This window comes from Acanthopagrus latus, chromosome 18 (assembly GCF_904848185.1).
Source record: "Acanthopagrus latus isolate v.2019 chromosome 18, fAcaLat1.1, whole genome shotgun sequence".
Classification (NCBI taxonomy): domain Eukaryota; kingdom Metazoa; phylum Chordata; class Actinopteri; order Spariformes; family Sparidae; genus Acanthopagrus; species Acanthopagrus latus.
The window spans coordinates 20,408,585-20,433,898 of record NC_051056.1 but is presented as its reverse complement, the minus strand read 5'-3'; the positions used below and the strand labels follow the sequence as shown (position 1 = coordinate 20,433,898).

The 25,314-nt window shown below is 41.9% G+C and overlaps 4 protein-coding genes across 13 annotated transcripts in view; all 4 read right to left on the bottom strand.

Moving 5' to 3' along the window:
• LOC119007749 (protocadherin alpha-C2-like) overlaps positions 1-25,314 on the bottom strand; it is a 191,839-nt gene that overhangs the window by 120,343 nt on the left and 46,182 nt on the right. Inside the window, exons 1-3 of one of the 10 annotated variants that reach the window (XR_005071223.1) lie at positions 4,032-6,552; positions 3,139-3,220; positions 2,120-2,204 (exon numbers count right to left, since the gene is read on the bottom strand). The exons of 5 other annotated variants lie outside the window; for them this stretch is intronic. Coding sequence is in view for 4 of the 5 variants with exons in the window: in XM_037077623.1 (XP_036933518.1) it covers positions 22,015-24,390 (2,376 nt within the window). In the remaining variant the exon portion in view is untranslated. Of the gene's footprint in view, positions 1-255; positions 2,749-3,138; positions 3,221-4,031; positions 6,553-11,158; positions 13,664-22,014; positions 24,504-25,314 lie in introns of those variants that run through there. 4 more of the 10 variants (XM_037077623.1, XM_037077624.1, XM_037077629.1 and 1 more) reach the window with 4 other exon arrangements.
• LOC119008027 (protocadherin alpha-8-like) lies at positions 7,295-9,831 on the bottom strand. The gene has a single exon (XM_037078057.1). The coding sequence runs from the start codon at positions 9,713-9,715 to the stop codon at positions 7,295-7,297; it is 2,421 nt and encodes an 806-aa protein (XP_036933952.1). The 5' UTR covers positions 9,716-9,831.
• Positions 14,477-17,389, bottom strand: LOC119008026 (protocadherin alpha-8-like). The gene is made up of 2 exons (XM_037078055.1): positions 14,903-17,389; positions 14,477-14,482 (listed from the first exon to the last, which is right to left on the bottom strand). The coding sequence occupies exons 1-2, from the start codon at positions 17,276-17,278 to the stop codon at positions 14,477-14,479; spliced, it is 2,382 nt and encodes a 793-aa protein (XP_036933950.1). The 5' UTR covers positions 17,279-17,389.
• On the bottom strand, positions 17,849-20,907 carry LOC119008025 (protocadherin alpha-8-like). Its single transcript, XM_037078054.1, has 2 exons — positions 18,398-20,907; positions 17,849-17,863 (listed from the first exon to the last, which is right to left on the bottom strand). The coding sequence occupies exons 1-2, from the start codon at positions 20,795-20,797 to the stop codon at positions 17,849-17,851; spliced, it is 2,415 nt and encodes an 804-aa protein (XP_036933949.1). The 5' UTR covers positions 20,798-20,907.

The window sequence follows — 25,314 nt, the reverse complement described above, 5'->3', positions numbered from 1 at the left end:
GCAGAAACAATCTGGGGATACAGCCATACATGTGCTTTACCCCCCAGATCCCCTCCTCCTGTCAGGGAGCACTACTGTGAGCACCAGTTATAATGATTTGAGCATGTTTTTCCACACTATCATACTGTGCTTGCAATTCTTCAGGATGGTATCGAACTTCACATTGTGTGTTTTTCATGGCTAAGTGAAGGAATGTTCAGTAAACAAACAACCAATACAGTCACTCGCCACAGTTTGCACTTTAAGATGTCTTACCTCTCCAGATCCCCTCCTCCTGTCAGGGAGCACTAGAGTGTTAGCATGGCTGCCAGGGACTATAGTAGATCCTATACTCATTCTGGGGCCAACTAACATGTAGCGTTTGTCCCCAGATCTGTACTGGATGCTGTGACACAGAGTCCCGTCATAATTAGTCTCTTGGAGATATTTAGAAGTATAGTCTGTGGATTTGGAGCACTGCATCGCAATCAGCACGATGATACTGATGATAAAAAGTACAGAGACTGAGCCCAAAGTTATCATCAGATAAAATGTCACATTGTCCTCCTCGTCAACTTTAGTGGCACTTTTAACATCAGAAGCAGCAAAAGCCTCTTTGGGCTCCACCAGTTTGACAATGACAGTAGCTGTTGCTGAGAGAGAAACGTTCCCATTGTCTTTGACCAGTATGAGCAGTTTATGCTCAGCCTCGTCTGTCTCTGTGAATGAGCGAAGTGTTCTGATCTGTCCTGTATAGCGGTCCAAACCAAAGAGACTGTGGTCAGTGACTTCCTGCAGTGAAAAGAGTAACCAGCCGTTATATCCTATATCAGCGTCATAGGCTCTGACTTTAGTCACCAAGTGTCCTGCGTTCACATTGCGGGGAATCTCCTCCACACCTTCAGCAGAACCATTGGAGCTGACTGGATACAAGATGACTGGAGCGTTGTCGTTCTGATCCAGAATGAACACGTTCACTGTGACGTTGCTGCTCAGTGACGGAGTTCCAGAATCTGTGGCCACAACTTGGAACTGGAACGTTTTCAGAACCTCAAAGTTAAAACTTTTTAGAGCCAGAATATCTCCAGTTTCAGAGTTAATATTCAAAAACAGACCAACACTTTCTCCACTGTTGTCCCGCGGAATGTGATATGAAATATGTGCATTGTCACTGTCATCAAGGTCAGATGCCTTCACTGAAAATACTGGTGCTACTAAGCCATTATTTTCAGTAATGTAAAAGGTGTACGGGCTCAGTGAGAACTGTGGTCTGTTATCATTCACATCTGAAACAACCACACTAATTGTCTTTTCAGATGAGAGTGATGGCTCTCCAGTGTCCTTTGCAACAACTGTGAGCTCATAAAAAGACTTTTCTTCCCTGTCTAGTTGAGATTTGGTCACTATGGCGTACATATTGTCTTGTAAAGATGGCGATATGGTGAAAGGAACGTCCTCACGTATAAAGCAGGACACCTTCCCATTAGGACCTGAATCTAAATCATTAACACTGATCAAAGCTACTGTTGTTCCAATTCTTGAATTCTCTGGAACTGATTTTGAAAATGATGTAATTTCAATTTCTGGAGGGTTATCGTTCAGGTCGATTACCTTTATTATCACGATTTTGTCTACTGAAAAGGGGATAGTGCCTCTATCTGAAGCTTGTATATCAATTTCATAACTTTTATTTTCTTCAAAATCAATCACCCCGGTCACTCTAATTTCACCGGTATTTGGGTCTATGCTGAATAATTTTTGTAACTCCAAATCCACTTCTTCACCAAATGAGTAAACAATTTCACTGTTGTCACCCTCATCCAAATCAGTCGCATTAACCTGAATAACTAACGTGCCAGGGGGGGAGTTTTCATTTAGACTAGCGGAATATGCGTCTTTAGTAAAAACTGGTGAATTGTCATTAACATCAAGCACCTTGATTAGTATTTCTATTGTTCCAGACCTCACCGGTCTCCCTCCATCAGTAGCAGTGAGCAGTAGCTTGTGCTCTATCAGAGCCTCTCTGTCTAACTGCTTCTGTAGAATCAGAAAGGGCATCTTACGGTCCTCGCCTCTCTCCTTAACCTCCAAACGAAAGTGGTCGTTGTGACTCAGTCTGTACTGCTGCACGGTGAACTGACCGGCATCGGGGTCCCGTGCAGGTTGGAGCTGAAACCTCGCTCCCGGCAGTGTCGACTCAAATATCTCCAGCCGCTTCTCTTTCTCTGGAAACACGGGGGAGTGGTCGTTCACATCCAGCACCTCTACGGCCACGTAATGGATTTCAAGCGGGTTTTCTAACACGGTTTTTAGGTTGATTATACACGCGTTGCTCCGCTCACAGATCTCTTCCCTGTCCACCTTCCTACCGACATACAGGGTACCGTCATCCTTATTCAGACGGAAAAGAGGTTCGGTTGAGCTGCCAACAATACGATACTCCCTGTCTTTCAGCGTAGCCTTATCAATGCCTAAGTCCTTCGCAATATTCCCAACAACAGTTCCTTCTTTTACCTCCTCGGAGATGGAATATCTTATCTGAGCAGAAGCTTCGCTCCGGAGCATAACCAAAGCCACCATGAAGGCGACGCATCTCCACCGCTCGATCCACGTCCGGCGCCCGCTTTGTTCCATTATGTACAGCAAATTAAAAAACAACAAAAAATGTAAGCCCGCTAATTCCTGGATCTATACGTGTATGTTTAGGAAATAATAATCAGCCGTAACCCTGTGCAAACTTCGCTCCATCGCTAAACAATCCTGGGAATCGCACGGAGCTAGTTTCTTGTACAAGCCCTTTGTACGTACTGCCGAAACACACGGTGGGATTTTAATGGTGATGACGTAAAGTTCCGGGGACACAATTTGTCATTATACCGACACCATGCGATTCAGGACATTATTACAGCACCGTTAGACCAACAAAAATGAGTAAAATCAAAAGTTCATGTAACAAGGAAACCGCGAGGCAAAGCAGTTAAAGAGCCCGCAGATGTGTTGAGAAATCTTTGCCTAAAGAGGCTTTTTCTTCTTAAGCACTGGACTCAAGTCACAACCGGTTCCCCCTCCAAAAACTCTTATTCTGAGGAATGTACTGCCTCTAAAAACTAACAACTTTCAGCACCACGGATAGCGACATGCCAGTGCGCTCAGACTCACCAGCTGCAATCACGGGACACACATTCTGAGGCTGCTTCCTTTGACAGTGTCAGCATTAACACGCAGCACATCCCCAACTATCCTACAATAGGAAGGCAACATTATGTAAATACAACAACAAAAAGCATGCTGTTAGGTGAAAGACAGAAAAACTGCATTTGAAACAATCAAAGGGTCTTCCTTTAAATGTAATTAATGATCACATATTCTATCCAGTTGTGGTTAATGTGTGTTTTCAGACTGCGGTGAAATGATTGTATAACTTATTTGAATGACTTGAAGTTTTAATATTATTTATATTAATCTATGTGACCTCTCCGAGTACTAATTTTCTGCAAAAGTATTTGCATTGCTACTCGTGACTGCAGTATTTTCTATACTCATTCGGGTCCAACTAACTTGTATTGTATATCTCGAGATCTGTACTGGAGACCCGTCATAGTAAGAGTTTTATAGTTATGCAGAAGTATAGTCCGTTGGGTTGAAGCGCTGCATGACATTCAGAATGATGATACTGATGAGAAAAAGTACTAACAACACACAACTATCCACATCATTCTCTCTTCTGAAGCCAAAGCCAACATGAGGTCAATATATTTCATCAGGTTTTAAAATTTCTTGAGGTAAGCCAAAAACAGCACACAAACGTCAGCCCAAAGTGTTGTTGATGAATCAATTAACACTATAGGCTGTGTGAAAACCAACCATACAACCACCTGTAAACCAGGAACTTAACTCAACAGTCTCATAACAACACACTCCTCGTTTCCCCCAATGATTAATCATATGTCTGTCATCCAGTTCTATCCAGCTGTTCTGAATACGTGATCTGCATCTCATCTATCACAAGCATTAATACCAAGTCCGCCTTGAAATGAAGTGATTGATCTTACCTCTCCAGATCCCCTCCTCCTGTCAGGGAGCACTAGAGTATTAGCATGGCTGCCAGGGACTATAGTGGATCCTATACTCATTCTGGGTCCAACTAACATGTAGCGCTTGTCTCCAGATCTGTACTGGATGCTGTGACACAGAGTCCCGTCATAGTTAGTCTCTTGGAGATATTTAGAAGTATAGTCTGTGGATTTGGAGCACTGCATCGCAATCAGCACGAGGATACTAATGATAAAAAGTACAGAGACTGAGCCCAAAGTTATCATCAGATAAAATGTCACATTGTCCTCCTCGTCAACTTTAGTGGCACTTTTAACATCAGAAGCAGCAAAAGCCTCTTTGGGCTCCACCAGTTTGACAATGACAGTAGCTGTTGCTGAGAGAGAAACGTTCCCATTGTCTTTGACCAGTATGAGCAGTTTATGCTCAGCCTCGTCTGTCTCTGTGAATGAGCGAAGTGTTCTGATCTGTCCTGTATAGCGGTCCAAACCAAAGAGACTGTGGTCAGTGACTTCCTGCAATGAAAAGAGTAACCAGCCGTTATATCCTATATCAGCGTCATAGGCTCTGACTTTAGTCACCAAGTGTCCTGCGTTCACATTGCGGGGAATCTCCTCCACACCTTCAGCAGAACCGTTGGAGCTGACTGGATACAGGATGACTGGAGCGTTGTCGTTCTGATCCAGAATGAACACGTTCACTGTGACGTTGCTGCTCAGTGACGGAGTTCCAGAATCTGTGGCCACAACTTGGAACTGGAACATTTTCAGAACCTCAAAGTCAAAACTTTTTAGAGCTGTGATGTGTCCGTTATCAGAGTTGATATTTAGGAATGAAGCCAATTTGTTTTCTTGGCTTCCATCTCTCAGAATATGATAGGATATCAGAGCATTGTCGTTCTCATCACGATCAAAAGCTTTGACAGAAAACACAGAGGTACCTGGCTCATTAGCTTCAGTGACATAGAAAGTATATGGACTCAGTGAAAACTCTGGACTGTTGTCATTCACATCTGACACCACAACACTGATTGTCTTTTCAGATGATAATGGAGGTTGACCAGCGTCTTTTGCAGTTATTAGTAGTTCATAATGTGACTGTTTCTCTCTGTCCAGAGGAGATTTAGTTACTAATGAATACATGTTGTCTTGTAAGGATGGTGATAATGTAAAAGGAACATCATCACCTATGGAGCAAATAATTTTTCCATTCAGACCAGAGTCCAAGTCATTTACACTGATAAGAGCAACTGTAGTTCCAGGTCTGGAATCTTCAGGGATGGAGCTCGAAAATGAGGTAACTTCAATCTCAGGTGCGTTATCATTAACGTCAGCTATCTTAATAATGACGCTTTTCTGCGTATCCAGAGGAGCCAGACCTTTGTCTGATGCTTGAATTTCAATTTCGTATCTGTCCTTGTGCTCATAATCTATTGAGCCTTTAACAATTATCTCACCTGTGGAAGGGTCGATGTCGAACAGGTTTAATAATCTATGACTCACACTTTTGCTAAATGAATAAACTACTTCTCCATTCTGACCGTCATCTAAATCAGTTGCATTCACTTGTATGACCGTTGTACCCACTGGAGAATTTTCAGAGAGCATAACCGAATATACATCTTTAGAGAAAACAGGTGCGTTATCATTAACATCTAAAACATTTACTTGAATACTCATTTCTCCAGATTTTGGAGGTTTCCCACCATCAACGGCAGTCAGCACCAGTGAGTGGCTTCTTGCTGCCTCCCTGTCTAAAGATTTCTGCACAACTAAAATGGGTATTTTACCATCCTCTCCCTTATCTTTAACCTCCAGACGGAAGTGATCATTTGAGCTGAGTTTATACTGTTGAACAGAGAAAGGACCACCGTCTGGATCTCGTGCAGCTTTCAGCGGGATACGTACTCCAGGTAACACAGACTCGGAAATCTCCAGCGTTGTCTCCTCCTCCGGAAAACTGGGACAATGGTCATTTATATCCAGAACTTCCACTCCAACGTAGTGCACCTCCAGCGGGTTTTCTAGCACTGTTTTCAGATTTATCAAGCAGGTACTGCTTCGCTCGCACACCTCTTCTCTGTCAATCTTCCGGCTCACGTACAGGATGCCATCGTTCTGGTCTACGCGGAAAAGCGGATCCACAGCACTAGAGACAATGCGATATTTCCTGTCTTTCAACATGCTCTTATCTAATCCCAAATCCTTCGCTACATTCCCGACCACAGTCCCTTCGTTCAATTCCTCAGAGATAGAATATCTTAATTGCGCCGAGGCCACGCTCCACAAAAGCACCGCGGCCACGCAGCGGATCCACCGTCCTCTCGCCCGTCCTGCCTCGTATTCCCTTTGTTCCATGATGAAGTACGAAACAGTTAACGATTCCTCACCGGGTAATAATCGTCTTTGAAGAAATTAATCCAATACATCCGGCTATGCAAAGGATCAGTCCGGTTCAAAACATTTTTAAAAAGCGAGACATGACTAATACAGGCAGCAGCGAGCCGCCAAGCGATTCTGCCAGAACCGAACTGAGAGCGCTACAAAGAGGTGGAACCAAAAGGCAGTGACGACAAGCTAAGGACTTTATTTTTCAAAACACACTGACACCATGCGATCTCATTGGAAACTGCAAGAAAATCAAAGGTTCATAGCTATTTACTTTAAAAGTTTCATGTTTTATTTACGTTGGCCTCATGCGTAAATGTTGTAATACTTCAGGTGAGGTGATGCCTTCTGCAGATGATTCAACGTGTCGGCAAAGAACGTAAAGTCATTTAAATGCAGACATTAAATCCCCCCACAAGTCTTAGGGATTCCATATAACAATGCTGAGCTTCATTCATTGGATATTTATAAAGAAAACGCATGAGGTTGTTCACATTTTAACCAGATATCAGTTCATGAGAGCAAAAGGTTTCAGCACCCTGAAGAGCAATCAACGGTCTATAGAACTCGGCCCAGCCACATGTTCAACACAAAATATTGTCACAAATGCCCCGAAGGTTCAAAACACAACACAGTCCAAGTTAAAGTGCAAAAAGTTCGACCCAAGTGGGTTCTTAGACAATCAAATTGTTGTGATACTGGTATCTGTTTTACTTGCTGTTATACTTACAACTGTAATTTAAAGGACAGCTATAAAATGAGGGGTTTCAGTCAAGCGTCCTGCTTCACAAAACCATATCATGATGCCAAGCAGTTTACATGCAGCATATCCAGTACGTGACTAAACTAATGAATGAAGGAACAAATTATTATCATCATGAGTGAAAACAAGCCAGGACTTTCACAAAGAAAAGTCTTACCTCTCCAGATCCCCTCCTCCTGTCAGGGAGCACTAGAGTGTTAGCATGGCTGCCAGGGACTATAGTAGATCCTATACTCATTCTGGGTCCAACTAACATGTAGCGTTTGTCTCCAGATCTGTACTGGATGCTGTGACACAGAGTCCCGTCATAATTAGTCTCTTGGAGATATTTAGAAGTATAGTCTGTGGATTTGGAGCACTGCATCGCAATCAGCACGACGATGCTGATGATAAAAAGTACAGAGACTGAGCCCAAAGTTATCATCAGATAAAATGTCACATTGTCCTCCTCGTCAACTTTAGTGGCACTTTTAACATCAGAGGCAGCAAAAGCCTCTTTGGGCTCCACCAGTTTGACAATGACAGTAGCTGTTGCTGAGAGAGAAACGTTCCCATTGTCTTTGACCAGTATGAGCAGTTTATGCTCAGCCTCGTCTGTCTCTGTGAATGAGCGAAGTGTTCTGATCTGTCCTGTATAGCGGTCCAAACCAAAGAGACTGTGGTCAGTGACTTCCTGCAGTGAAAAGAGCAACCAGCCGTTATATCCTATATCAGCATCATAGGCTCTGATTTTAGTCACCAAGTGTCCTGCGTTCACATTGCGGGGAATCTCCTCCACACCTTCAGCAGAACCGTTGGAGCTGACTGGATACAGGATGACTGGAGCGTTGTCGTTCTGATCCAGAATGAACACGTTCACTGTGACGTTGCTGCTCAGTGACGGAGTTCCAGAATCTGTGGCCACAACTTGGAACTGGAACTTTTTCAGAACTTCAAAGTCAAAACTTTTTAGAGCTGTGATGTGTCCGTTATCAGAGTTGATACTTAGGAATGAGGCCAATTTATTTTCTTGGCTTCCATCTCTGAGAATATGATAGGATATCAGAGCATTGTCGTTCTCATCACGATCAAAAGCTTTGACAGAAAACACAGAGGTACCTGGCTCATTAGCTTCAGTGACATAGAAAGTATATGGACTCAGTGAAAACTCTGGACTGTTGTCATTCACATCTGACACCACAACACTGATTGTCTTTTCAGATGATAATGGAGGTTGACCAGCGTCTTTTGCAGTTATTGTTAGATCATAATGTGACTGTTTCTCTCTGTCCAGAGGAGATTTGGTGACTAATGAATACATGTTGTCTTGTAAGGATGGTGATAATGTAAAAGGAACATCATCACTTATGGAGCAAATGACTTTTCCATTCAGACCAGAGTCCAAGTCATTTACACTGATAAGAGCAACTGTAGTTCCAGGTCTGGAATCTTCAGGGATGGAGCTTGAAAATGAGGTAACTTCAATCTCAGGTGCGTTATCATTTATATCTACTATCTTAATAATGACGCTTTTTTCTGAAGTTAATGGAGCCAGACCTTTATCTGATGCTTCAATTTCTATTTCGTATTTGTCCCTTTGCTCATAATCTATAAGTCCTTTGACAATTATCTCACCGGATGATTGATCGATATCAAAAAGTTTAAGTAGTTTATTTGTCACGCTGTCACCAAATGAGTAGAACACCTCTCCATTCTGACCTTCATCTAAGTCAGTTGCATTAACTTGCACGATGGTAGTCCCTACTGGAGCGTTTTCAGACAGCGTAGCAGAGTAAACATCCTTTGAAAAGATAGGTGTGTTATCATTAACATCTAAAACTTTAACTAGAATATTAATTTCACCGTATTTCGGAGGTTTCCCTCCATCCAGCGCTGTCAGCACTAATGAGTGACTTCCTGCTGCTTCTCTATCCAAAGACTTTTGCAGCACCAATATCGGTATTTTACCATCTTCTCCTTTATCCTTAACCTCCAAACGGAAGTGGTCATTCTGGTTGAGTTTATATTGCTGTACGGAGAAATGACCACTGTCTGAATCCCGTGCGGCTTTTAGCTGAAATCGTGCTCCAGGCAACACGGACTCAAAAATCTCCAACCGTTTCTCTGCCTCCGGAAAACTGGGAGAATGATCATTCACATCCAGAACTTCCACTCCCACGTAGTGGACCTCCAGCGGGTTTTCTAACACAGTTTTCAGATTTATTAAACACGTACTGCTCTGTGCGCACACCTCTTCTCTGTCAATCTTTCGGCTCACATACAGGATGCCATCGTTCTGATTTACATGGAAAAGCGGATCCGCGTTACTGGAAACGATCCGATACCTTCTTTCTGTCAGCGTGCTTTTATCTAATCCCAGATCTTTCGCTATATTTCCAACCACAGTTCCTTCGTTCACTTCCTCAGAGATTGAATATCGTATTTGCGCCGAGGCCACGCTCCACAAAAGCACCGCGACCACGCAGCCGACCAGATATCCTCGCGCCCTTCCTCCCTCGTATCTTCTTTGTTCCATGATTAAACCCGAAATCATCAGTACTCCGTCACAGAAACAGCAACTGCGTTAAAATGACAGAATCCAACTACTGCACTTGTAAAGACATTCATCGTCTTCTTATAACGACAGACATGAGGGCAAACACGAGTATTTCCAAAGGAAGCAGCGAGCAGAGAAACGACTGCGTAAATACTGATCCGAGGGAGCCGACAGGAGGTGGAACCAAAACGCACTGACGACAACCACATACCGTGCTGACTTCATTCATTACACTGACACCATGCGACCTAAATCCTCACTGCAACACGTCAAAAGCCGGTAGCACTTTAGCTTAATTGGGAATTTTCTTTCTGTGTGTTTTTCGTACGCATTCATCTGAAATCAGTGCACCAAAAATAATAGAGTTGAATCTGAATATGACGTGATTGCCCACTTTCAACACCAAGCCTGCTATGAATTAATAAAAACAAACATTTTTAATGTTTATTCAACTTATCACGTCGGGATATGTTCAACTATTGTGGTACTGCACAAGGTATATGTAGTTGAATCAGGTGAGAAGTGAATGAATTAAATACATGCTTTACTACTGTAGATAATGTCTGCAAAACAACAGCATGAATGAACTAGAGGCAGAGAAAATCACATTTAGAAAAAAATAAAAACAGCAGCAAGCTGATAGGCCAACAATGCCGATGTGTCACTGCGCTATTGGATAACTGAACAGCTGATGTGAACAGCTGATGCGTCAGAGGACTGAATGATAGGATGTGATGGGAAATAATCTACAGGCCGAACCATGCAACAGAATAGTCCTCCTGACTCAACTTTCGCTAGAGTTTCATTAAAACGCAGAGAAAGGTCGCTGTGATTTGATAAAACACATGACCAAATACTGGGAAATGAGAGCAAACACGATCAGCACCATGGACAGCGATTACCACTAACTTCACATTAGTCCGAAAACCTTCAGCAGTCTTCCATTTTGAATTAGTTGATGATGCATCCTGGACACTGGCTTGTCCAACTCTCTTTATGTTGTCATACCTTGCACAGGTTCAATGTTATTTTTATTTACTGTGGATTAGTTAAAGTGCAGGCATACAATGTTTTAAAAGAAAATGTATATATCCTGAAGCAACATAGAACGAAAGTTGCTCAGGTAAATTGAGGGGTTGCCAATGCATCCACTACTACACTTTTCAAAAGTATAGCAGAGGCATATAGTACACTATACAATATGTGCAGTTTGAAACACCATAGCTGCTATAATTAAGCGCAATTATGATCAGAAGTAACTAATCTGAATGATGAATTAAGATTTACCTATCATAAACCCTTTCCCTATAAGCCATGAATATGGTCACACTGTTTTTACCGTTGTATCTATTTTGAGTGTCATTTGTCTCAACAACTTGATTATGGCTTAATGCCTTACTCTTGTGCATATGTGAAAATGCTTGTTTGAAGATGTCTTACCTCTCCAGATCCCCTCCTCCTGTCAGGGAGCACTAGAGTATTAGCATGGCTGCCAGGGACTATAGTAGATCCTATACTCATTCTGGGTCCAACTAACATGTAGCGTTTGTCTCCAGATCTGTACTGGATGCTGTGACACAGAGTCCCGTCATAATTAGTCTCTTGGAGATATTTAGAAGTATAGTCTGTGGATTTGGAGCACTGCATCGCAATCAGCACGATGATACTGATGATAAAAAGTACAGAGACTGAGCCCAAAGTTATCATCAGATAAAATGTCACATTGTCCTCCTCGTCAACTTTAGTGGCACTTTTAACATCAGAAGCAGCAAAAGCCTCTTTGGGCTCCACCAGTTTGACAATGACAGTAGCTGTTGCTGAGAGAGAAACGTTCCCATTGTCTTTGACCAGTATGAGCAGTTTATGCTCAGCCTCGTCTGTCTCTGTGAATGAGCGAAGTGTTCTGATCTGTCCTGTATAGCGGTCCAAACCAAAGAGACTGTGGTCAGTGACTTCCTGCAGTGAAAAGAGTAACCAGCCGTTATATCCTATATCAGCATCATAGGCTCTGACTTTAGTCACCAGGTGTCCTGCGTTCACATTGCGGGGAATCTCCTCCACACCTTCAGCAGAACCGTTGGAGCTGACTGGATACAGGATGACTGGAGCGTTGTCGTTCTGATCCAGAATGAACACGTTCACTGTGACGTTGCTGCTCAGTGGCGGAGTTCCAGAATCTGTGGCCACAACTTGGAACGAGAACATTTTCAAAACCTCAAAGTCAAAACTTTTCAGCGCCAAAATGTCTCCAGTTTCTGAGTTTATGTTGAGAAATGGGGCCAATTTATTTTCTTGGCTTCCATCTCTGAGAATATGATAGGATATCAGAGCATTGTCGTTTTCATCACGATCAAAAGCTTTGACAGAAAACACAGAGGTACCTGGCTCATTAGCTTCAGTGACATAGAAAGTATATGGACTCAGTGAAAACTCTGGACTGTTGTCATTCACATCTGACACCACGACAGCGATTGTCTTATCAGATGATAATGGAGGCTGACCAGTGTCTTTTGCAGTCATTGTTAGTTCATAATGGGACTGTTTCTCTCTGTCCAGAGGAGATTTGGTGACTAATGAATACATTTTGTCCTTTAAGGATGGTGATAATGTAAAAGGAACATCATCACTTATGGAACAAATAACTTTTCCATTCAGACCAGAGTCCAAGTCATTTACACTGATAAGAGCAACTGTAGTTCCAGGTCTGGAATCTTCAGGGATGGAGCTCGAAAATGAAGTAACTTCAATCTCAGGTGCATTGTCATTCACATCTACTATCTTAATAATGACGCTTTTCTCTGTGGTTAGAGGAGCTAGACCTTTATCTGATGCTTCAATTTCTATTTCATACCTATCCTTCTCCTCATAGTCTATTGAATCTATCACAGTTACCTCACCTGTTAATGAATTGATATCAAACAGGTTTAATATATTTTGATTCATACTGTTGCTAAATGAATAAACCACTTCTCCGTTTGGTCCCTCATCTAAATCTGTTGCATTCACTTCTATGACTGTTGTACCTACTGGGGCATTTTCATCCAGCATCACAGAATAAACCTCTTTAGAGAAAACAGGTGCGTTATCATTTACATCTAAAACATTTACTAAAATATTCATTTCACCAGATTTGGGAGGTTTCCCTCCATCCAGAGCCATCAGTACTAATGAGTGACTTACTGCAGTTTCTCTGTCTAAAGATTTTTGAACAATCAATATTGGTATTTTACCATCATCTCCTCTATTCTTAACTTCCAACCGGAAGTGATCGTTTTGACTGAGTTTATATTGCTGCACAGAGAAATGACCACTGTCACGATCCCGTGCGGCTTTTAGCTGAAATCGTGCTCCTGGCAACACGTTCTCTGAAATCTCTAACCTCTTATCTTTTTCCAGGAAACTGGGAGAATGATCATTTATATCCAGCACCTCCACTTCAACATAGTGGACCTCCAGCGGGTTTTCTAGCACAGTTTTCAGATTTATTAAACACGTACTGCTCTGTGCGCACACCTCTTCTCTGTCAATCTTTCGGCTCACATACAGGATGCCATCGTTCTGATTTACATGGAAAAGCGGATCCGCATGACTGGAAACAATCCGATACCTTCTTTCTGTCAGCGTGCTTTTATCTAATCCCAGATCTTTCGCAATATTTCCAACCACAGTTCCTTCGTTCACTTCCTCAGAGATTGAATATCGTATTTGCGCCGAGGCCACGCTCCACAAAAGCACCGCGACCACGCAGCCGACCAGATATCCTCGCGCCCTTCCTCCCTCGTATTTTCTTTGTTCCATGGTTAAACCCGAAATCATCAGTAATCCATCACCAGAGCAAAAGCTTTGTTGTACAAACAGAATCCAGCACTTTGTTGTATGAAATTGTTCCCTCGTTTTCTACATCGTCAGTAATGATGACAAACAGGGTCTTCACAAAGGCAACAATAAGCGCAGGAGAGACTGCGCTAACACCGAAGTGACAGTGTTGTCAAGAGGAGGAACCAAAATGCGATGACGACAAGACCGTGTACTGCTGACTTATTACATTACACTGACACCATGCGACCAAACGTCCCGCTGCAGAGAGGAGGGAGGGTTCGTTTCATATTAGATGAATGTAAAATAGTTTGTCTGACTAAAACGTAGTCGAATAACTGGAAAAGAAATTAAAGGGGAGACGAATTTTCAGTGAAAAAAAGCTAACTGAAAACCCTCTTGATATGAATTCTATAAACGAGAGTGCATCATTCTGTGGTTTAATGTTTGATACAATGTTTGAACAATCACCAGCGAATGAATCCACACACGTCCAGCACCATAGACAGCGATCACCACCAATCGACCGCAGCTGAGTCAAGGCACTGCTGTGCAATGAATTACAATTCTGTTTCAGGTTGTATTTGCACAGTAATATACCATACACTCCAGCCTTCTTTATTATGTGATGCTGCCACGTTGCGCACTTGTATATGAGACTTCACTTCAACTGTTTTCAAAGGATGAGCACGGTGTTGGTAAAGTAATTCTGCTGGTGCAGCAAGATCATATATCTGAAGCCAAATAGCTCTTCTTCTCTGGGGTCAGTACCCTTATCATCTAAACAGACGAGCAACAACAACTGGAATGTGACCTCATGTCAATATCACGTGCATTTTATTTTTCAGAATAGGAAGAGGCTATGCTAAGAAAAACAACAAATAAATAGTAAAACGTAATACTGTAAAATCAGGACCAACAAGCCACAGCAAGCATTCTCAATCACACCTGGAATGTAAAACCAAAAACTAGTCAACTTCGCAAAACCATACAGCAGCACTTGGAAACCATACAGTACTGTGCATGTTTTGTGTGTGTCGTAGGCAAACAAATCACAGAGTTGGCAATCATGCCACTGTTTCCAAACAAGTTTCTATCTGCTTAAACTGTCTTTCACATGCAACTGATATGAAATATGATTTACATTCACATACTTAAGGTAGGGCCAATTCTGGACCCCTGTGTTTCGCTGATATCAATCAAGGATTTGTATTAGTTGCCAAACTATCCTGTACATCTACTTTCCAGATCGAAAAATGTTGATGAAAATATGGGGTTTCTCCTAAAAATAGGATGCTCAAATTATTGGAAGCAATTTTTGCAGAAAAGCAAACACACACACAACATGCTTGTTTAAAAATGTCTTACCTCTCCAGATCCTCTCCTCCTGTCAGGGAGCACTAAAGTGTTAGCATGGCTGCCAGGGACTATAGTAGATCCTATACTCATTCTGGGTCCAACTAACATGTAGCGCTTGTCTCCAGATCTGTACTGGATGCTGTGACACAGAGTCCCATCATAATTAGTCTCTTGGAGATATTTAGAAGTATAGTCTGTGGATTTGGAGCACTGCATCGCAATCAGCACGATGATGCTGATGATAAAAAGTACAGAGACTGAGCCCAAAGTTATCATCAGATAAAATGTCACATTGTCCTCCTCGTCAACTTTAGTGGCACTTTTAACATCAGAAGCAGCAAAAGCCTCTTTGGGCTCCACCAGTTTGACAATGACAGTAGCTGTTGCTGAGAGAGAAACGTTCCCATTGTCTTTGACCAGTATGAGCAGTTTATGCTCAGCCTCGTCTGTCTCTGTGAATGAGCGAAGTGTTCTGATCTGTCCTGTATAGCGGTCCAAACCAAAGAGACTGTGGTCAGTGACTTCCTGCAGTGAAAAGAGTAACCAGCCGTTATATCCTATATCAGCGTCATAGGCTCTGACTTTAGTCACCAAGTGTCCTGCGTTCACATTGCGGGGAATCTCCTCCACACCTTCAGCAGAACCGTTGGAGCTGACTGGATACAGGATGACTGGAGCGTTGTCGTTCTGATCCAGAATGAACACGTTCACTGTGACGTTGCTGCTCAGTGACGGAGTTCCAGAATCTGTGGCGACAACTTGGAACTGGAACGTTTTCAGAACTTCGAAGTCAAAACTTTTCAAAGCCAAAATAGCTCCACTTTCTGAGTTTATGTTGAGAAATGAAGCCAATTTATTGTCTTGGCTCCCATCTCTGAGAATATGATAGGATATCAGAGCATTGTCGTTCTCATCACGATCAAAAGCTTTGACAGAAAACACAGAGGTACCTGGCTCATTAGCTTCAGTGACATAGAAAGTATATGGACTCAGTGAAAACTCTGGACTGTTGTCATTCACATCTGACACCACAACACTGATTGTCTTTTCAGATGATAATGGAGGTTGACCAGCGTCTTTTGCAGTTATTGTTAGTTCATAATGTGACTGTTTCTCTCTGTCCAGAGGAGATTTGGTCACTAATGAATACATCTTGTCCTTTAAGGATGGTGATAACATAAAAGGAACATCATCACTTATGGAGCAAATAACTTTTCCATTCAGACCAGAGTCCAAGTCATTTACACTGACAAGAGCAACTGTAGTTCCAGGTCTGGAATCTTCAGGGATGGAGCTCGAAAATGAAGTAACTTCAATCTCAGGTGCATTATCATTCATGTCAACTATTTTGACATTGACACTTTTTTCCGTAGCCAATGGAGCCAGACCTTTGTCTGATGCTTGAATTTCAATTTCATATTTGTCCTTGTGCTCATAATTTATTAAACCTTTTACAATTATCTCACCTGTTGATGGATTGATATCAAAAAGTTTTAATAACCTTTGATTTATACTGTTAGTAAATGAATAAACTACTTCCCCATTTAGTCCTTCATCCAAATCAGTAGCATTCACTTGTATGACTGTTGTACCTACTGGAGCATTTTCATTGAGTGTCACAGAATAAACCTCTTTAGAGAAAACAGGTGCGTTATCATTTATATCCAAAACATTTACTTTAATATTCATCTCGCCAGATTTCGGAGGTTTCCCTCCATCCAGAGCCGTCAGAACTAATGAGTGACTTCCAGCTGTTTCCCTATCTAAAGATTTGTGTATTACTAATATCGGTATTTTACCATCGTCACCTTTATCCTTAACTTCCAATCGGAAATGATCATTATCGCTAAGTTTATATTGCTGTACAGAGAAATGACCACTGTCCGGATCACGCGACGCTTTTAGTTTAATACGTACTCCAGGTAACACAGACTCTGAAATCTCCAGTGTTGTTTCTTCGTCCGGGAAAGTGGGAGAGTGGTCATTTATATCCAGCACCTCCACTTCAACATAGTGGACCTCCAGCGGGTTTTCTAACACAGTTTTCAGATTTATTAAACACGTACTGCTCTGTGCGCACACCTCTTCTCTGTCAATCTTTCGGCTCACATACAGGATGCCATCGTTCTGATTTACATGGAAAAGCGGATCCGCATTACTGGAAACAATCCGATACCTTCTTTCTGTCAGCGTGCTTTTATCTAATCCCAGATCTTTCGCTATATTTCCAACCACATTTCCTTCGTTCACTTCCTCAGAGATTGAATATCGTATTTGCGCCGAGGCCACGCTCCACAAAAGCACCGCGACCACGCAGCCGACCAGATATCCTCGCGCCCTTCCTCCCTCGTATTTTCTTTGTTCCATGGTTAAACCCGAAATCATCAGTAATCCATCACCAGAGCAAAAGCTTTGTTGTACAAACAGAATCCAGCACTTTGTTGTATGAAATTGTTCCCTCTTTTCATACACCGTCAGTAATGATGACAAACAGAGTCTTCACAAAGGCAACAATAAGCGTAGGAGACGCTGCGCTAACACCGAAGTGAAAATGTTGTCAAGAGGAGGAACCAAAATGCGGTGACGACAAGACCGTGTACTGCTGACTTATTACATTACACTGACACCATGCGACCAAACGTCCCGCTGCAGAGAGGACGAGGAGGTTTATAGCACATTAGATGAACGTGGAATTGTTTGTGCTATCAAAACGTACATGATCGATTAATTGCAGGTGAGGAAATGGACTTCTATTCATTGGGAAAATGAGGCCAAACACGTTCAGCATCATAGAGAGCGACCACACTGATTGCAGCTCAGTCTAGATACACTTAGTGAAGTTTGGTACATTGACACTGATGGTGCAGTACCCTGATCTATCTTTTATCAGTCAGCTCTCCTTCATTGGGAGCAGGACTCTCCTCATCTGAACACACAGTAGCTCCAATAACTGAACTATAGCTGGATGGTCTGCACGTCAACAAATATCATATGAAAATAGGAAGCCTATTAAATAACCACAAATATTGAATTGAAAAAGGAACTTAAGATTGTAACAAAAAAGACCAACCACTACTAAGCATGTTATGAACTGCAGGAAATGGTAAATAGCAACCAGTATGCAAAGTCAAAACTGTTCAGCCTATGAGCAAGGTCAGAATGCTGGTGGGGCGTTTTATAAACTATTGAAGAAATCATGACCTAGAATTCCCTCATAAAATTATCAGTCAACCTAAATATATAAAGCCATCCAGGCTAACCCATGAAAGAGAAACCTGCCATGGAGATGACCATGCATCAATCCCACAATGAAAACAAGAAACAACCAGCAGATTCAGCTCAATAATTTGCAGAACCATAAAACTGCATTAGCAAAGTATTCTGTGTTATGTGTGCAGTGAGCAAATAGAGAAATGTAATCATAAAAAAAACACAAGTTTTTGTATAACACTGTCTGCTACAAATGCCATTCATCATACTGCAAATTCTTTTTGAAAGTGAAACCTTTTGATTTGAAAGATGTCTTACCTCTCCAGATCCCCTCCTCCTGTCAGGGAGCACTAGAGTATTAGCATGGCTGCCAGGGACTATAGTAGATCCTATACTCATTCTGGGGCCAACTAACATGTAGCGTTTGTCTCCAGATCTGTACTGGATGCTGTGACACAGAGTCCCGTCATAATTAGTCTCTTGGAGATATTTAGAAGTATAGTCTGTGGATTTGGAGCACTGCATCGCGATCAGCACGATGATGCTGATGATAAAAAGTACAGAGACTGAGCCCAAAGTTATCATCAGATAAAATGTCACATTGTCCTCCTCGTCAACTTTAGTGGCACTTTTAACATCAGAGGCAGCAAAAGCCTCTTTGGGCTCCACCAGTTTGACAATGACAGTAGCTGTTGCTGAGAGAGAAACGTTCCCATTGTCTTTGACCAGTATGAGCAGTTTATGCTCAGCCTCGTCTGTCTCTGTGAATGAGCGAAGTGTTCTGATCTGTCCTGTATAGCGGTCCAAACCAAAGAGACTGTGGTCAGTGACTTCCTGCAGTGAAAAGAGTAACCAGCCGTTATATCCTATATCAGCGTCATAGGCTCTGACTTTAGTCACCAAGTGTCCTGCGTTCACATTGCGGGGAATCTCCTCCACACCTTCAGCAGAACCGTTGGAGCTGACTGGATACAGGATGACTGGAGCGTTGTCGTTCTGATCCAGAATGAACACGTTCACTGTGACGTTGCTGCTCAGTGACGGAGTTCCAGAATCTGTGGCCACAACTTGGAACTGGAACTTTTTCAGGACTTCATAGTCAAAACTTTTTAGAGCCAGAATATCTCCACTTTCAGAATTAATATTCAGGAATGAAGCCAATTTATTTTCTTGGCTTCCATCTCTGAGAATATGATAGGATATCAGAGCATTGTTGTTCTCATCACGATCAAAAGCTTTGACAGAAAACACAGAGGTACCTGGCTCATTAGCTTCAGTGACATAGAAAGTATATGGACTCAGTGAAAACTCTGGACTGTTGTCATTCACATCTGACACCACAACACTGATTGTCTTTTCAGATGATAATGGAGGTTGACCAGCGTCTTTTGCAGTTATTGTTAGTTCATAATGTGACTGTTTCTCTCTGTCCAGAGGAGATTTAGTGACTAATGAATACATCTTGTCTTGTAAGGATGGTGATAATGTAAAAGGAACATCATCACTTATGGAGCAAATAACTTTTCCATTCAGACCAGAGTCCAAGTCATTTACACTGATAAGAGCAACTGTAGTTCCAGGTCTGGAATCTTCAGAGATTGAGCTTGAAAATGAGGTAACTTCAATCTCAGGTGCGTTATCATTCACGTCTACTATCTTAATAATGACACTTTTCTCTGTGGTTAGAGGAGCTAGACCTTTATCTGATGCTTCAATTTCTATTTCGTATTTGTCCCTTTGCTCATAATCTATAAGACCTTTGACAATTATCTCACCTGATGATATATTGATATCAAAAAGTTTAAGTAGTTTATTAGTCACACTGTTACCAAATGAGTAAAACACCTCTCCATTCTGACCTTCATCTAAATCAGTTGCATTTACTTGCACGACTGTGGTACCTACTGGAGCGTTTTCGGAGAGCGTAACAGAGTAAACCTCTTTAGAGAAAAAAGGCGTGTTATCATTAACGTCTAAAACTTTCACTAAAATATTCATTTCACCGGATTTTGGAGGTTTCCCTCCATCCAGCGCTGTCAATACTAATGAGTGACTTTCTGCTGCTTCTCTATCCAAAGACTTTTGCAACACCAGTATCGGTATTTTCCCGTCTTCTCCTTTATCCTTAACTTCAAGACGGAAGTGGTCGTTCTGGCTGAGTCTATATTGCTGCACGGAGAAATGAGCGCTGTCTGAATCCCGTGCGGCTTTTAGCTGAAATCGTGCTCCAGACAACACAGATTCAGAAATTTCCAACCGTTTCTCTGCCTCCGGAAAACTGGGAGAATGATCATTTATATCCAGCACCTCCACTCCAACATAATGCACCTCCAGCGGGTTTTCTAGCACCGTTTTCAGATTTATTAAACACGTACTGCTCTGTGCGCACACCTCTTCTCTGTCAATCTTTCGGCTCACATACAGGATGCCATCGTTCTGATTTACATGGAAAAGCGGATCCGCATTACTGGAAACAATGCGATACCTTCTTTCTTTCAGCGTGCTTTTATCTAATCCCAGATCTTTCGCTATATTTCCAACCACAGTTCCTTCGTTCACTTCCTCAGAGATTGAATATCGTATTTGCGCCGAGGCCACGCTCCACAAAAGCACCGCGACCACGCAGCCGACCAGATATCCTCGCGCCCATCGTGGCTTGCTTCGTCTTTGTTCCATGGTTAAACCCGAAAACATCAGTAATCCGGCACAAGAACAAAACCTCCGTTGTAAAAACAGAATCCAGAACTTTGTAATATGTTACGATTTCTTTCTTTCCTACATTGTCAGTAATGATGGCAAACGGGGTCTTCACAAAGGCAACAATAAGCGCAGGAGAGACTGCGCTAACACCGAAGTGATAATGTTGTCAAGAGGAGGAACCAAAATGCGATGACGACAAGACCGTGTACTGCTGACTTATTACATTACACTGACACCATGCGACCAAACGTCCCTCTGCAGAGAGGATGAAGGGTTCATTTCATGTTAGATGAATATCAAATAGTTTCTCTGACCAAAGCACAGTCGAATAATTGGATAAAAAATTAAACGGTAGACAACTTTTCACAGAAAAAGATAACTGAAAACCTCATTGATATGAATTCAATCAGCGCGATTACATTATTCTGTGGTTTAATGTTTTTTATATTATTTGAACAATCAACTGCAAATGAATCCACACACGTCCAGCACCATGGACAGCGATCACCACAGACCGACCACAGCTGAGTCAAGGCACAGCTGAGGAATGAATTACAATTGTGTTTCAAGTTAATTTTGCAGATTAATATATCATACTCCTCCTGCATGTTTTGTTATTTCATGCTGCCACGTTGTGCACTTGTATGTGAGACTTCACTTCACGTGATGTCGAAGGCTGAGTACAGTGTTGGTAAAGTAATTCTGCTGGTGCAGCAAGATCATATATCTGCAGTCATATAGCTCTTCTTCACTGGGGTCAGTACCCGTATCATCTAAACAGATGAGCAACAACAACTGGAATATGACCTTATGTCAATATCATGTGAATTTTATTTTTAAAATAGGAAGAGGCTATGAGAAGGAAAACAACAAATTAATGGGAAAAAACGTATTACTGTCAAATCATGACCAAAAAGCATTCTCAATCACACCTGGAATGTAAAATCAAAAACTAGTCAACTTTGCAAAACCATACAGCAGCACTTGGAAATCATACAGTACTGTGCATGTTTTGTGTGTGTTGTAGGTAAACAAATCACAGAGTTGGCAATCATGCCACTGTTTCCAAACAAGTTTCTGTCTGCTTAAACTGTCTTTCACATGCAACTGATATGAAATATCCTCCTAAACATAGAATGCTCAAATTATTGGAAGTAATTTTTGCAGAAATGCAAACACACACACAAAATGCTTGTTTTAGGATGTCTTACCTCTGTAGAGCCCCTCCTCCTGTCAGGGAGCACTAGAGTATTAGCATGGCTGCCAGGGACTATAGTAGATCCTATACTCATTCTGGGTCCAACTAACATGTAGCGTTTGTCTCCAGATCTGTACTGGATGCTGTGACACAGAGTCCCGTCATAATTAGTCTCTTGGAGATATTTAGAAGTATAGTCTGTGGATTTGGAGCACTGCATCGCAATCAGCACGATGATGCTGATGATAAAAAGTACAGAGACTGAGCCCAAAGTTATCATCAGATAAAATGTCACATTGTCCTCCTCGTCAACTTTAGTGGCACTTTTAACATCAGAAGCAGCAAAAGCCTCTTTGGGCTCCACCAGTTTGACAATGACAGTAGCTGTTGCTGAGAGAGAAACGTTCCCATTGTCTTTGACCAGTATGAGCAGTTTATGCTCAGCCTCGTCTGTCTCTGTGAATGAGCGAAGTGTTCTGATCTGTCCTGTATAGCGGTCCAAACCAAAGAGACTGTGGTCAGTGACTTCCTGCAGTGAAAAGAGCAACCAGCCGTTATATCCTATATCAGCGTCATAGGCTCTGACTTTAGTCACCAGGTGTCCTGCGTTCACATTGCGGGGAATCTCCTCCACACCTTCAGCAGAACCGTTGGAGCTGACTGGATACAGGATGACTGGAGCGTTGTCGTTCTGATCCAGAATGAACACGTTCACTGTGACGTTGCTGCTCAGTGACGGAGTTCCAGAATCTGTGGCCACAACTTGGAACTGGAACGTTTTCAGAACCTCAAAGTCAAAACTTTTCAGAGCCAAAATATCTCCACTTTCTGAGTTTATGTTGAGAAATGAAGCCAATTTATTTTCTTGGCTTCCATCTCTCAGAATATGATAGGATATCAGAGCATTGTCGCTCTCATCACGATCAAAAGCTTTGACAGAAAACACAGAGGTACCTGGCTCATTAGCTTCAGTGACATAGAAAGTATATGGACTCAGTGAAAACTCTGGACTGTTGTCATTCACATCTGACACCACAACACTGATTGTCTTTTCAGATGATAATGGAGGTTGACCAGCGTCTTTTGCAGTCATTGTTAGTTCATAATGTGACTGTTTCTCTCTGTCCAGAGGAGATCTGGTGACTAATGAATACATCTTGTCCTTTAAAGATGGTGATAACATAAAAGGAACATCATCACTTATGGAGCAAATAACTTTTCCATTCAGACCAGAGTCCAAGTCATTTACACTGATAAGAGCAACTGTAGTTCCAGGTCTGGAATCTTCAGGGATGGAACTCGAAAATGAGGTAACTTCAATCTCAGGTGCGTTATCATTCACATCCACTATCTTAATAATAACACTTTTCTCTGTAGTTAGGGGAACAAGACCTTTATCTGATGCTTCTATTTCAATTTCATACCTATCTTTTTCTTCATAATTTATTAAACCTTTCACAATTATCTCACCTGTTAATGGATTAATATCGAAAAGGTTTAATATTTTTTGATTCATACTATTGCTAAATGAATAAACTACTTCTCCGTTGGGTCCTTCGTCTAAATCAGTTGCATTCACTTGTGTTACTGTTGTACCTACTGGAGCATTTTCATCCAGCATGACAGAATAAACCTCTTTAGAGAAAACAGGGGCATTATCATTAATATCTAAAACATTTACTATTATATTCATTTCGCCAGATTTTGGAGGTTTCCCTCCATCCAGAGCCGTCAGGACTAATGAGTGACTTCCTGCTGTTTCCCTATCTAAAGATTTCTGGACTACTAATATCGGTATTTTACCATCGTCACCTTTATCCTTGACTTCCAAACGGAAATGATCATTTTGGCTCAGTTTGTAGTGCTGTACAGAGAAATGACTGCTATCTAGATCTCGTGAGGGTTTTAGCTGAAATCGTGCTCCAGGCAACACGTTCTCTGAAATCTCTAACCTCTTATCTTTCTCAGGGAAACTAGGAGAATGATCATTTATATCCAGCACCTCCACTTCAACATAGTGGACCTCCAGCGGGTTTTCTAACACAGTTTTCAGATTTATTAAACACGTACTGCTCTGTGCGCACACCTCTTCTCTGTCAATCTTTCGGCTCACATACAGGATGCCATCGTTCTGATTTACATGGAAAAGCGGATCCGCATTACTTGAGACAATCCGATACCTTCTTTCTGTCAGCGTACTTTTATCTAATCCCAGGTCTTTTGCAATATTTCCAACCACAGTTCCTTCGTTCACTTCCTCAGAGATTGAATATCTTATTTGCGCCGAGGCCACGCTCCACAAAAGCACCGCGACCACGCAGCCGACCAGATATCCTCGCGCCCATCGTGACTCGTATCTTCTTTGTTCCATGGTTAAACCCGAAATCATCAGTAATCCATCACCAGAGCAAAAGCTTTGTTGTAGAAACAGAATCCAGTACTTTGTTGTATGAAATAGTTCCCTCCTTTCCTACATCGTCAGTGATGATGGCAAACAGGGTCTTCACAAATGCAACAATAAGCGCAGGACAGACTGCGCTAATAAGAAGTGAATTGTTGTCAAGAGGAGGAACCAAAATGCAATGACGACAAGACCGTGTACTGCTGACTTATTACATTACACTGACACCATGCGACCAAACGTCGCCTTGCAGAAACGTTTTAAAAGCTTTGCAGATTGATACATTTTATATATCCCGTCCGATCTAAACGTTTGCACAAGGTGATTTTAAAGAGACGAGGAGGTGGACTCCTTTTCATTAAACAAGCAAAAGTAAAAATGTCTTGAAGTTCAGATTGCAAAACAAATGCATTTAAAAAATGTGCTGAGGATTTTGCAGGAGAATTGCTGATATCAAGTATTTCTTATGATACAGTTGTATGAACTTAGTCGCTGGGATTAGGCCATCTTCCTTGTATGAGGAACAAATCATTGGGAAATGAGGCTAAACACGTTCAGCACCATGGACAGCGATCACCACTGCTCTCAGCTCAGTCTCGACACAGAGACGTGAGGCTCAAGATACCGCTGCAGCACGAGCATGAATCCGCCGTCAGTCAGCTGTCATTTAACTCTGTCCCATGTTTTTAACTTACACATTATCTAAAAATCTACTACACCTGTAAAAGCAATATATGAACAAAGGAAGATTACGAAATAACTGCAATAATTTTATCAAGAAAGTAACTTTGCATTGTAACAAAAATGTACCAATAAGTATTACTCATGTCATGCCCTGAAAAACGCGGAAAATAGCAACCAGTGTGTAAAGTCAAAACTGAAAAAGAGAAGTTCGAATGCTGATGGGGTTTT